Source organism: Aristolochia californica, unplaced genomic scaffold (assembly GCF_029961685.1).
Source record: "Aristolochia californica isolate CCGP_79_NKW_82.1479 unplaced genomic scaffold, dmAriCali1.0.hap1 SCAF_7, whole genome shotgun sequence".
NCBI lineage: Eukaryota > Viridiplantae > Streptophyta > Magnoliopsida > Piperales > Aristolochiaceae > Aristolochia > Aristolochia californica.
In genome coordinates this window covers 40,378,289-40,392,912 of record NW_027182268.1, presented here as the reverse complement: position 1 = coordinate 40,392,912, position 14,624 = coordinate 40,378,289, and the positions used below count along the sequence as shown (strand labels likewise).

The following is a 14,624-nucleotide window of genomic DNA, read 5'->3' as shown; positions in this document are numbered from 1 at the left end:
AAAATAATTTTTTTGTATTTTTTAATTTATAAATATTTTAAATCTAATTAATTTACTTATTTTATTTTATTTTTAAAATATGAAGAAATAAAAAGTGTAACGATAATTTTTTTTAATTAATAAATATTTTAATTGATATTAAATGGTGTTAAATAAGTAAGAGTTAATTTTTTAATTGTTTATTAAAAAAATTAAATAATTTATTATTTTAGATATAAGGTAATAAAAAGTGTATTTGATTTTTTTAAAATTTATTCAAAATTTTATCTTGTAATGACGTGGCATAATATGTGTCAACTATACTGATGTGGCAGACGATGTGTTAATCTACAGTGTCGCACTGGTGACATGACAACGCATAAGCAGCAAAAGCTTATGTGTCGCCTTTGACTGTCCACATATACAGTGGACCAGTCAAAATTCGGTAGTTTTGCAAATAAGATGAGGTCGTCGTTGTTTTCATAAATAAGTTTTTTCAAACTGGTATTTTGGTAAAAAGTCCTTGTTTCAAGCTTTTTCTTATAGAGGTTTTACTCTCTGGTTGCCATTGCTCCTGACTCTACACACACCAAACGTAATCGGAGAATCGGAGTTTTGGTCTATTTCCTTGTATATTGATATAAAGAGGCATGGGCTTAAATCACTTTGAGAAAGAGAAGACCTTTTTAGTTCCTGGCAAGATTTTTCCATATGGCACTATCCCATGGAACTGTCAATGGTTCTTTAACTTCAGGACATAGTGGACCTGGAGTGAACATCTTAAATTCACAATTGATAGTTATAGGACAATGGTACAATGCTATGCTTGATAGAGCAAGAGGCACAAAAGTCCTTTGAACTCATCTTAAGATATTGTTGAGTCTATCTCTACATTTCTGCTGTCAAAATTGGAACTTTTTCCATACAAATAGAAAACACCGGCACTTTTTCCTCCACATGAAGCCCAACGGTATTCTTACCTTCTATGTGAACATCTCTTGGATAAAATGTCTTTGTGGGCATTATGCATTCTGCCATAGGACAGTTTACCTTTCCCGTGTGCCCTTATTTTTCTACAGTCCAATGAAGTCCATTACTGGGTGTGCTAAAAGTTGCTAGGTTTTCTCACTTTCCGTTTTTATGCCACAGAATGGGATGATAAGGAAGAGGGCAGTGAAGCCATGCAGCGGTGGGAGGATGACTGGGATGATGATGACGTGAAAGATGACTTCTCGTACAACTTAGGCGGGAGCTGGAGATTGGCACTGAGAAGAACTGAACTAACCTTACCCCTTTTTATATCTTTTCTATCATCTAAACATGTTCCTTGATGGCAGCAAAATGTATGTAGTTCTTATTACCCCACCCGGCTTCCTATTACTCATGAAAATGCTACTATGGTTGTGATCAGAAGGGCTTGGAATAAAAATGGATTCAAAGGAATACCATCGTTTTCCTGCACGGATGAGACAATAGGCTTCTCCAAGCCATTTCTGTAACATTTCTCAGGAATCCAATATACCCTCAAGGTCCTCTTTATTGAGGAACAAAATTGTCTCCGTATCTGAAAGAGTAATATACTCTGGTTCGATTTCAAGTGTCTCTTTATACGACACTGGGGCTTTACCCTTTTGTCTGAGGAATTTCCTCTTTCTGGATTCTTCCGGCCTTGGCCTCTTGATTGTTGATGACCATTTCCTCTCATTGAGAGTGGATTGCCCCTTGCGGGGTTATACATGATTTTGACCCTGGAGAAATTCACGGGTTAGAAAATCAGGTAAGGAGTTTAATTCTCCTTTGATATGTTCAATATCAAAATCAAAAGCGCTTAATTCCCCCTGTCATCTGGCAAAGATTTGTTTGGAAGTACGATTCTTCACATCCTTCTTAAGAATCGATTTGGCTGCTGAACAATCAACTCTTAAAAGGAATTTCTGATTTAATAAATCATCTTAAAATTTAGAAATGCACTTAATTATTACCAATATTTCTTGTTTCACAGTGGAATAATTAATAGCAGGACGCTAACCTCTGAAAAGTTGCTTGATTTACTGGCTGCACCCCTCGTGTCTTTGTAGGCAGCTAACAGATTTGAGTTTCTCTCTCTATCAGCCATTTGTCGGTAAAAAGGTCGCTTGAAGGTGTTAAACGTTCGACTTTGAACTGATAATTGGTAGTTTATTTTTGGTGAAAATCTTACTGTTTTTTTATACTTTTTTTGTTTTCTTTTGGTTCACAGCTTGATCAAGACTGTGGGGTTAGTTTACCTGTTCATGACTTATTGGATCAGATTCATCACCATCAAGTGGCAGATAGCTCGTGCTTGTTTAACAGCACCTCATGGTGGTAGCTATACCTATTATGCCTTTTCGTGTATATTTGGTTGGAGAGGAAGCAGCAGCTTCACGAGCTTCATGACAGAATGTGAAGTTGCACGTTTCAGAGGAGGAAAGTGGCGCCGTGTGCAGTTCAGCTGCCCTGTTATTCGAGCTTTTGCGTAACTCTGAACGTAATTTTCAATGGAATCACTGACTAGGCTCCCCCCCATCATGGTCGGGGTGAATGACAGAACTACATTCCGATCGAAGACAAGGATGCTGGTTCGCGGTAGGTGCAGTGGAAAAATGTGGACCGCTACAAGCCGGATAAACTCTCTTCTCTAACAAATAAAACATTATTATATTATATTTTTTTTGTCGTTTAGAACATTATCAGGTCAATGTAGTTGATCTGTGGAAGCAACGAGACTTATTCACTTGAAAGAGACGAGTGGGCGAGTTGGAAAATTTTGGAAGAAAGTTCCGGTAGGGAGATGAACTATACAATAAAAATTGTTAGATAAAGAAGCCAGCTCTATTTTTATGAAAATTATTAGTTTTTTTAGAAAATTAGTGATATTTTTATAACAAATCAGTGAAATTCAAAGACTAGTGGCAATGTGTTTTTAGCGAGTTAAGAGACTGTGACAGATCAATGAAATGAGTTTTAGAAAGAAAGACTATAGTAGATTTGATGGGAGCAGAAGATAGCGAGCTATTAGAAGAGGGAGAGGAGGAGAAGAAGAGTCGAGCGGCCATGGGGAGATCGTCATCACCTCGGCACATGGTTCTCTTTCCTTTCATGTCCAAGGGCCATATGATACCATTCATTAACTTTGCCCATCTCCTCCACGAACGTGGACTCCGTCTCACCTTCTTCACGACTCCTTCCAACGCTCCCTTCGTTCGTCTGAAACTGGGGCCGACTCCAGCAACTCTTGTCGAGCTTCCCTTTCCGGAAAAATTTCCGGGCCTTCCATCCGGCGTCGAGAGCACCGACCAGTTGCCTTCCATGTCTCTCTTCATCCCTTTCGTCGAAGCCGTGAAGCTGCTACGCTCGCACTTTGAGCGGGTCCTCGAGAACCTGCCGCGCATCGATTGCATCGTCTCCGATGGCTTCCTCGGTTGGACGCTGGAGTCGGCCTCCAAGCTGGGTTTGCCCAGGCTCGTTCTCTACGGAATGAACAACTTCGCAACCACCGTTAGCGCTCTCTTAAGCAGGGACCGCCCTCATAATAACGTTTCTTCGGACGACCAACCTTTCTTCGTCTCCAGCTTCCCTGAGATGCAGTTCACCAAAGCCGACTTTACCCCACCTTTCAACGACCCAGAGCCGTCGGGCCCCATGCACGACTTCGTCATGGAGCAAGTGATATCGACGTCCCAGAGCTGGGGAATACTCGCCAACAGCTTCTACGAGCTGGAGCCAGAATACGTTGACTGCTGGAACAAGGAGTTCCACCCCAAATCGTGGTGTATCGGTCCGCTCTGCCTGGCGGAGCCTCCCACCGCTGTTGAACCCCCTGAGAGGCCTCACTGGGTGCAGTGGCTGGGTGAACAGGAGGGGCCAGTTCTGTACGTGGCGTTTGGTTCACAAGCGGAGGTCTCGCCGGCGCAGCTGCTGGAGATTGCGATTGGGTTGGAAAAGTCGAACGTCAGTTTCCTGTGGGCGGCGCCGGTTAGGGGTGGCGACAAAGAATCCTGGGGCGATTTCGAAGAGAGAATAGCAAAGAGGGGGCTTGTGGTGAGACAGTGGGTTCACCAGTCCGAGATCCTCCGCCATCAGAAGGTCCAAGGTTTTCTGAGCCACTGCGGTTGGAATTCAGCATCGGAGGGGTTGTGTGCAGGGGTCCCGCTCCTAGCCTGGCCCATGTTAGCGGAACAATTTCTGAATGCGAAGATGCTGGTGGAGAAGCTCGGCGTAGGGCTGAGAATAGGCCGGCGGGGATGGGTGGGGAGGGAGACGGTGGAAGAGATGGTGAGAGAGCTTATGCTGGGAGAGAATGGTAAGAAAGCGAGAGAGAAGGCGAAGGTACTGGCTGAGGCGGCGATGAAGGCCATGGATGAAGGCGGCTCCTCCTGTTGCACGTTAGATGAGGTCATTGACAGCGTCTGTGACCATGACAGCGCCATAAAAGACGAATCATCGACTAACGTCCAAGGCCCCACTGACGCAGAGGGACTATAATTAACCAACTAAAATTAGTAATCTTCATTTCTGGCCTGTACCTTGAGTCATTATGTTGCAAATCAGTCATAATCTTTTACGTCTAAAAATCTGAAAAAACAAGCAAAAGAAGATGCCGTCGTCGTGGTCGTGTAAACAACTTTTTACAGACACCTGTGGACTGCTGCCGACACTAGCAGACAAGGAAAAATCTTGGGTGACAGTCCCAATAGCCGATATTAGTCAATCACCATCAAAGATAAAGAAGCTCTGCACAGTAGATGAAAATCTGGTGAACCTATCAAAGACAACCATTGGGCATTGAGAAGAATCACCATCAACAACTGTCCCAGCGATATTCCTCTAAGAATCTATCTGTGTAAGACAAATTAGGAGTCACTGAAATGTATTTCCCTGAATTACGCGCTTTCAAACCCACTGACCGGGTTCCGTTTCATTCTTTGACTGATTCAGGTGCTACTTTCGCCACTGTCGCAGCAGCATCAGCAATGAGAAACTTAAAACATGGAAAGGGAGAGGGATGACTGGAAAAACATTGACTCGAGAGTTGAAACAAATGCTTGTAGAAGTTCTTCAATCGAGATCGCATCAGAACGCTAATGAATTCATATTTTCATTTACCGTCTTGGAAAAGACTGGTGCTGTAAGATAGAAAGCCGTGCCGTGCGTTCCTAACTCGGGGAAAACTCCCATCGGTCCCCATTAACACAATAATTTGAAAAGATCTATATAGGTGTTAATTGTGACTGAAAACGAAGTGGCAGAAACCTGTTGATACTAATCGATTAATCAGTGAATTTGTTCAAATATTTTAAGAACGACGTACCTATAGAAGAAAGATAAGAGAGGGAAGAGAAAATAAAATATCATATTCTAAGTTTTGATAGATAAAAAGAATATTTTCCGATGATATTATTTTCATTGATACATGTATTTATAATTACAAAATGATAAAAAAAAATCACATGAACGTAGAGTTACATGTGTATATGACTATAGAGGTAGAAGTTGAGACAATCTCAATTTCTCTTAACTTGATCATCTTGATCTCTATCAGTACCAACCTAGGTCCTGGTTCTGGTTTTAGAAATCCTTTGTGGTTGCATGATCTTAGAGATTAATCTTACTCTTTTCTTGAAAATGCCTCCTTTTAATTAGCATCAAATTGTTTTGGTTACTTATTTAATGCATTTAACAACTTTTAAAAAATTCATAATCTTTGAAAAGTTGGTTGAATTAATTGCAAGATTAGTCTTCTATCTTATGGGTTTCATTAAGCTTCAAGCTATGGATATTCTCAATAAAAAATAAAATGGTTTCATAAATTACTATTTGAATAGCAGATTTTTAACATATTTATAAAATTAAAACCTCTATGAACGGGAATAGCAATTGCAAATGACTGAAACAATTGTTAGCAAGAAAAGAAAATTTTGATGCTAACAGTCACTCATCCGTCAAGCTTACATAAACCCCCCAAAATATATTCATAAGACCAATTGAGGGGTGGTGTACTTCAAAAGTAATCACCTATGAAAAGTAAAAGTGAATGCGAGTTATAGGTTGATCTATTTTCTCTTGCAAAAAAGTACTCTTAAGGGGGAGTGCTTTCACTTTGTAACAACTAGGGAAAGTGAAAGTGAATCATTTGTTTACTTGTTTGTGTTAATGTACACTATATAAAGTGCAGTGCAAAATAATTATTTGTGTTAATGTGCACAATGAAAAGTGCGGTATAAAGTATAGAGAGATTATTTACTACTAAAATATTTTGATAGATCAGACTTTCAGAAAATTAAATTAATATTAATTAATTGATTAATATATTAAATATAATAATTAAACAAATACTTACTTTTATAATATTAAAATTATAAATTTGTAAATAATTATATAAAAAATTATTTTATTATATGAAGTTAGTCTATTAATAATATAAAAAATATTAATTTATTAACTAAAAATATAAAAAATAAAATAATTACACATTTTCTCAGTGGATGCGTGAGAGGATATCAGGATCTATCCTCCACCTACATCGATCATCTTTCCCTATAATCTCCATTCCCCTTTCTTTATATCCCAATTTCTTCGTTTGAAAACATTCTAATTAGCTTTAACCAATAAAAGCACGTCAGGACACTCAAATCTCCTCCGCCAACAGTGGTTATGTTCGATCATTCGACTCCCGCACAATCTCTGCCACCATTAAAACCCATTTTTCGTTTCAATTTCAAGCTTGAGAAGGTCTGACACTTTGAGAATTTAGGTTGAACTCATCGACTGTTACAACAAATACGTTTGCTTAAACTCTTTCTTCTTTTTGTTAAGAAATTCACATTTCCTATTCTAATTTGGGTAACATATTTATTATGCAATTATATCTTCTATTGTTAATAGAATGGGCTGAAATTAAGTGATCTAATTTTGTTAAGCCCATTAAGGAATGGGCCAATTGAGTAGATACCATAGGGAATTATGAGAACCCTATATAAAGAGACACAACATGGTTATGGTCCCCAATATATTAAATCACACACAGTTTCTCTTCTCCCCATCTGGAAGAGAGATGAAGGTCCCATTGAGAAATAAGGCGATTTAGTTGAGGAAGACCATATCCGTTCTTATAGTTCGTTATAGTGATTCCGCATCAGAAGGCGAAATTCACGGAATGGATCCAGGTATGTTTTCAATCCTAATATTCTAGCATATTGTAAATTATGGATTAAAATTTACTATTACGGAATACAACAAGTGGTATCAGAGCGGTACATATTAGATTATTAGAATTTTTGGATTAACACCGTGGAATACATAAATTTTAATTTCTTCGCGGAATTCGTGTCCGCCAACAGTGGACGATCGTGCGTGGCTGGAGGTTGAAGTTCACCTCCAGCGCGTGCAAGAATGAGAAGTTGAACTCCAGTGCGCAGTGCGCTGTGCACTAAGGAAGGAAGTAAAAAAAAAATCATGACGCGCTGCAGCAGTCGCATCGTCGGACGTTGTAGCGACGTCCGATGGGATCAATGAGAGCGGCGACGAAATCCGCTGCATCGATGCCCCCCACATCCAACCCCGCCCCCTGTTTTTTTTTTTTTTTCTCTTTGTGCGTGAGCAGAGAGGACGACGACGACGGAAGAAGTTGTCCGTTGGTAGCGTTTTTACCGTCGTCGCCATCGATTTTCCATCGTCGAAAAACAACAAAACCGCTGTGTAGCAGCGACGTCCGGCGAGAGAACAGAGGAGGGGCACAGGAGGAACCTTGGGCGACAGTAGTGGCCGTCGAGAGAGCTGTCGTGGCCGTTGAGCGACAGCAGTGCCCGTCGGGAGTGCTGTCGTGGCCCTTGGGCAGCAGCAGCACCTGTCGGGAGGTTGCTGTCGCCCAACGGCGACAGCAGCACCCGTTGGGCAGCTGCAGTGCTGGTTGACTGCAGTGGGCGTGCGTCCGTTGGGCAACTGATATGCCCGTTCAAAGCAATGGGTGCTCTACTATGACCGTTGGACAAACTGTAGCATTGCCATAAAAAAAGAAAAAAAAACAACTCGGGGTTTTTAAGACTTACCTAATGAGATTGACTCGGGTGAGTCAATTCGAACCGGTTGCTATAGATTGGGTCGACTCGGGCTAAGCTGGCTCGACCGAGCTGACTTTTGCGTTTGGCATATATGCCTAATAAGGTTGCTCATATTTGTTTGTTACATTTGACTAAATGTTTTGCTTATATATATTATCTTACAAAACTTTTATTACAGCTCCAATGTAATAAAGGTCAACGTCGTGGCGCCAATGGGGTGGTGCCACAGTGTTTGGCAACGAAATAAAAAAAAAATTAATTTGTTCAGTTGGTCTAATATTTTCAATCAAATTGTTTAAAGCTACATGTTGCCAAAGTAACCTCTGTAGTGTAGAATAATTTGACTAGAAATACATAGATGTTTGTACGGAGTTATTTATGCAAATCGTAGTCGGCCCAAAGGAAGACACAATTTGGCCAAATAAACAACGTATCTGTGATGATAAATGCGTGACAATTATAAAGACTTTTCATGTGAACAATAGTCGGTCCAAAGAAAGGCTATTGTTTGACATAACTGATTGTAAGTATTTGATCATTGCACTGAGAGTACCACTTACAATTAATTTCTCTGTCCAAAGACTAGGAATTAATGTTGTACTAGGTATCTTGAGATGGGTCCCCAATTTGGATTTTATTATGTACTTGTCTATTTTTCTTTATATGACATGCTAATTAATGTGAGTATGCTTGTTGATTTTGTTCTTTATACAGTTTCTGTTGCTATTGCTTCAAATGTTACTGCTCAAAATAAGCATCATTCCAATGTTAAGCCGGACGAATTTTAAGGCCTGAAAAGATACCGTGGAAATTGTCCTTGGTTGTATGGATTTAGATCTTGCACTTCGGGCAGAGCCACCCATTTCTACTCCTGATAACCTCAACGAGGTTAAAATTGAGAAGTGGGAGCGCTCTAACCGAATGTGTTTGATGATCATGAAATGCTCCGAGGCGTTTCGGGGTTCTATGACAGAGAGCGAGAGCGCCAAGAAGTTCCTAGAAGAAATTGAACAATATTTTGCCAAGAATGAAAAATCAGAGGTGAGTAGCCTTTTGGCTAAACTCGTTTCGATGAAGTATAAAGGCAAAGGGAACATAAGAGTAGATCATGGAAATGTCTCATCTCGCATCAAAACTCAAGTCACTTAAGTTAGAGCTATCTAAGGATTTGCTTGTGCACTTGGTTCTGATCTCTCTTCCTGCACACTTTGGACAATTCAAAGTGAGTCATAACACTTGAAGGACAAATGGTCCCTAAATGAGCTTATATCTCACTGTGTGCAAGAGGAAGAGAAGCAACAACGGGATAAGACTGAAAATATTCACTTGGCCTCAACCTCTCAGTACAAGAAGAAGAAGAGAGGTAAGGATAATTCGGTAGGTTCTTCTCAGACTAAAAAATAGATGAAGCAGGCTGAGGAGTTTACCTACTTCTTCTGCAAGAAGTCGGGACATATGAAGAAGGATTGTCCCAAGTACGCCGCTTGGCGTGTAAAGAAGGGTATGCCTCTAACTTTAGTTTGTTCTGAAGTTAATTTAGCTTCTGTACCTAAAGACACTTGGTGGGTGGATTCTGGTGCTACAACTCACATTAGTATGTCTTTGCAAGGTTACCTGTGGAGCCGTCGCCAAGTGATGCTGAAAAATTCATCTTTGTGGGCGATGACAATAAAGTTGTAGTAGAGGTTATAGGAACTTTCATATTACTATTAAGCACTGGATTTTATTTGGATTTATTTGAGACATTTGTTGCACTGTCTTTTAGGCGGAATTTAATTTCTATTTCCATTTTGGACGAATCAGGTTTTTCTTGTTCTTTTGGAAATAATAAAATTAGTCTCTACCATAATTCAAATTTTGTTGGTTCCGGTCCCTTAATTGATAATCTATATATGCTTGATGTTGTTAGTTCCTATAGAGAAATGTTGCAAATTAGTTCACGTGGTACGAAGCAAAAATTAAGAGAGAATTCCGCCACATTATGGCACAAACGTTTAGGACATATCTCTAAACAGAGAATTCAAAGGCTTGTGTCGGATGGAATTTTTGAACCCCTAGATACTACAAACTTCCAAGTTTGTGTTGAGTGCATAAAGGGGAAACAAACAAATGTTAGAAAATTAGGTGCCGAAAGAGTTAAAGATGTCTTAAAACTTATACATACAGATATCTGTGGTTCATTCCCTACAGCTTCATAGAATGACCAACAGTATTTCATTACATTCATAGACAATTACTCTAGATTCGGTTACCTATATTTAATACATGAGAAGTCACAATCCCTAAACGTCTTCAAGTCTTTCAAAGCTGAAGTTGAACTTCAACTTGGAAAGAAAATCAAGGCTGTCGAATCCGACCGTGGTGGTGAATACCACATACGGTATGATGGATCAGGAGAACAACGTCCAGGACCCTTCGCGATTTTCCTTGAAGAGTGTGGAATTGTTCCGCAATACACCATTTCGGGCAAACCCAACATGAACAGTGTTGCATAACGACAAAACCGAACTCTTAAGGATATGGTAAGGAGTATGATCAGTCATTCCTCTTTGCCAGAGTCACTTTGGGGAGAAGCTCTCAAGACTGCAGTGTACATCCTTAACAGGGTACCGAGCAAAGCAGTTGCCAAAACCCCCTATGAACTTTGGACAGGCAAGAAGCCTAGCATTAGGCACTTACATATTTGGGGTTGTCCAGCTAAGGCGTGGCCTTATAGGCCACATGAAAGAAAACTGGACTCAAGGACGGTTAGCTGTTATTTCATTGGTTACGCTGAACGTTCTCGGGGTTATAAGTTTTACGATCTCACATCACAATCCTTCTTTGAAATGGGAAATGTGAGATTCCTTGAGGATATTGAGTTTGGAGGGGAAGAAAACATAAGGAATGTTGTCTTTGAAGAAGAATTTGTTATTGATAGTGATCAGGTCTTCATACCTATTGTTGTTCAATACACAGTTCAGGCATTAGAGGACAATGTTCAGGCTCCTATTCCTGATATTGTTCCAGATCAAGACAACAATGAGATTCTTCCTCTTACACTACCTTTAGTACAAACTCAACCACCTCAAGAAGTGCCATTAAGGAGATCCACTGGGGAGAGGAGAAATGTGATTCCAGATGATTATATCATATTTCTCCAAGAACATGAGGATGGCATCGGATTAACAGAAGAGGACCAGATTAACTTATGTCAAGCCTTGCGCAGTTCTAACTCTCAAAAGTGGATTGATGCCATGAAAGATGAGATAACGTTTATGAATGACAATGACATTTGGGATCTCATCGAGTTACCTAAAGGTAAGAAACCCATTGGTTGTAAATGGAGAGGGATTCAAAGGGCAATGTTGAGAGATATAAGGCCCGTCTAGTCGCTAAAGGTTTTACTCAAAGGGAAGGCATAAACTATAAAAAGACTTTCTCTCTGGTATCTTCGAAAGACTCTTTTAGAACAATAATGACACTAATGGCTCATTTAGATCTAGAGCTACATCAGATAGATGTCAAAACTGCGTTTCTCAATGGAGTCATTGATGAGAAGATTTATATGGTACAACCAGAAAACTTTGTATCTGGTGATCCAACGTCTATGGTCTGTACCATCTATGGTCTCAAACAGGCTTCCCATCAATGGTATCACAAGTTCCATCAAGTCATAACCTCGTACGGTTTTGAGGCGAATGTTGCTGATGACTGTGTATATCATAAGTTCAGTGGGAGTAAATACATCCTCCTGATATTATATGTCGATGATATTCTACTTGCTCGTAGCGATATAGGCTTACTGCACGAAACCAAGAAATTTCTAACGAAGAAATTCGAAATGAAAGATCTTGGTGATGCCTCTTTTGTATTAGGTATACAGATACTTAGAGATCGTTCTCAAGGTATCATTAGGTTGTCACATAAGAGCTATATTGATAAGGTGTTGAGTAGATTCGGCATAAAAGATAGTAAACCAGGAGACACACCCGTCGCTAAAGGAGACAAGTTTAGTCTCAAACAGTGCCCTAAAAATGATCTTGAAAGAACAGAGATACAGAAAATTCCGTATGCATTAGTAGTAGGGAGTTTAATGTACGCCTAAGTTTGTACTCGTCCCGACATAACATTTATAGTAGGAATTCTGGGCAGGTATTTGAGAAATCCGAGTATGCAACATTGGAAGGCAGCCAAATGCGTGATGCGTTATTTGAGAAGAACAAAAAACTACATGCTTACTTATCGGAGATCAGACAGTTTAGAGATCATTGGGTTCTCTGACTCCGACTTTGCCGGATGCCAAGATAGCAGACGCTCCACATCAGGCTACATCTTTATGTTGGGTGAAGGAGCTATCTCATGGAAGTCTGCTAAGCAAACTCTCATAGCTTCTTCAACCATGGTTGCGAAGTTCATTGCTTGTTTTGAGGCATCCAACCACGGAATATGGTTGCGAAACTTTGTCACTGGGCTACGAGTGGTAGATAGCATTGACAGGCCATTAAAGATTTACTGTGACAATAACTCGGCGGTACTTTATTCCAACAACAACAGGAGCTTGACGAAGTCAAAGTTTATTGACATCAAGTTTCTAGTTGTTAAGGAGAGAGTTCAAAATAAGCAGATTTATGTAGAACATATAGGGACGGACTCTATGCTAGCAGACCCATTAACCAAAGGTTTATTGCCTAAGGTCTTTCATGAGCCCACTGCTTATATGGGCGTTCTTTCTGAGGATACCTTGGTTTAGTGGGAGTCATTTTTGTACTATATGTTTGCTTTAGACATTGCGTTATTTGATTTTTTAATAAAATTGATTGCTTATTATTTTATTTATGAACTTGCTTGTTTTTTTTCTATGTGCAATGTTGACATTGCATTAAGGACTATGAAAAGATCTCACTAAAGAGTAAAGAAGGACCAGTTGGAAATAGGCATGTTTGATATTACATTGCATGTAATTTTCATGCTACTCATCCATATTTGATCTATGTCATTGAGTGTATTAGTATGGTGCTCATCGTGGTTTAGTCACGAATGTAATGTGATGAAAGTCGCGGTGGTTCCATTATTAATATATATGATGGTTCCATTATTAATAGTATATAGATGCACGCCTAAAGAATTGTGATATACTTGTTTCAGGAATGATATGTAACCCAAGTGGGAGATTGTTAGGAAATTCACATTTCCTATTCTAATTTGGGTAACATATTTATTATGCAATTATATTTTCTATTATTACTGGAATGGGCTGAAATTAAGTGGTCAAATTTTGTTAAACCCATTAAGGAATGGGCCATGGATATGGGCCAATTGAGTAGATACCATAGGGAATTATGGGAACCCTTTATAAAGAGACACAACATGGTTATGGTCCCCAATATATTAAATCACACACAGTTTCCCTTTTCCCCATCTGGAAGAGAGACAAAGGTCCCATTGAGGAATAATGCGATTTAGTTGAGGAAGACCATATTCGTTCTTATAGTTCGTCATTGTGATTCCGCTTTAGAAGGCGAAATTCACGGAATGGATCTAGGTATGTTTTCAATCCTAATATTCTAGCATGTTGTAAGTTCTGAATTAGAATTTACTATTACGGAATACAACACTTTTTAAGAACATCGACTATACTGCGAACCCCCCTTGCTCGTGGGTGGACGGGTGGAAAACTATCAGCTTCGGTGGGCTCCCAAGCTTCATAGAACTAGAGGAAGCAAATCCCCAACCCAAAAGGGCAAAACAAAAAAAAACAAAAGAAAAAAAAAATCACAACAGGGGGAAGATCTTCGCGAAGAGTTTTGGAATCTCAGTTTTTGCGGAATTACAGAGGGAGGGAGAAACTTTCAACCAATGACACAAACACACCCACACTATTTTGCAGCTTCCACAAACCAAATTATAGAATCGAATATGGTGCCAAGGAAAGGTTGAAAAAGAGTAGCAAATTAAGTATCTCACAAACAATGAAGTGGAAATGAAGTGAAAAATTGAATTGAAGTGAGATGAATTGCTTCCACTTCAATTCATGTTTGGGTGTTAGTATAGACGAGTTCAAGTGGCTGGAAAACAGATTGTAGTGTTAGTGCCCCTAAATGAAAAATATGATATAAAAAAGAGAATAAGTAACATTTTATAATATACTTAAATAGAACATATACCTAAACATATAATTAACAAAAATAAACGTGGTTACTACACTTATAAGTGATTTAACGTGTAGTATTAGAATATATTAATATCCTAATTAATGAAAAATTATATTATATTACTTAATGATTATAATTTATTATAAATTAAAACAATAATTATGGTTTAATTAATTATAACAATTGGATAATTAAACCAATTAATGATTAAATTTTATTATAAATTAATATACTAATTACGTGTGACTAGAATAAATTATTTAAAATAAATAAAAAAAGTTAAAAATAACATAAGTGAATATAATAAATAAATAAATTATTCTATAATAACATAAGATATAGTTTAACATTAAAACTCATTATTTTAATAAAAATAAATAAATACATAATAAATAAATAAATATATTAATTTATCAATAACATAATATAC

The 14,624-nt window shown here is 38.7% G+C and overlaps 1 protein-coding gene across 1 annotated transcript; it reads left to right on the top strand.

The window, feature by feature from the left end:
* The first annotated feature begins 3,010 nt into the window (after positions 1-3,010).
* Positions 3,011-4,851, top strand: LOC137936596 (UDP-glycosyltransferase 90A1-like). Its single transcript, XM_068781375.1, has one exon. The coding sequence runs from the start codon at positions 3,055-3,057 to the stop codon at positions 4,483-4,485; it is 1,431 nt and encodes a 476-aa protein (XP_068637476.1). The 5' UTR covers positions 3,011-3,054; the 3' UTR covers positions 4,486-4,851.
* The last annotated feature ends 9,773 nt before the right edge of the window (positions 4,852-14,624 follow it).

What these genes read in the sequence shown, in the direction of transcription:
- LOC137936596 (XM_068781375.1), top strand. Translation starts at nt 3,055, where the DNA reads ATGGGGAGATCGTCATCACCTCGGCACATGGTTCTCTTTCCTTTCATG.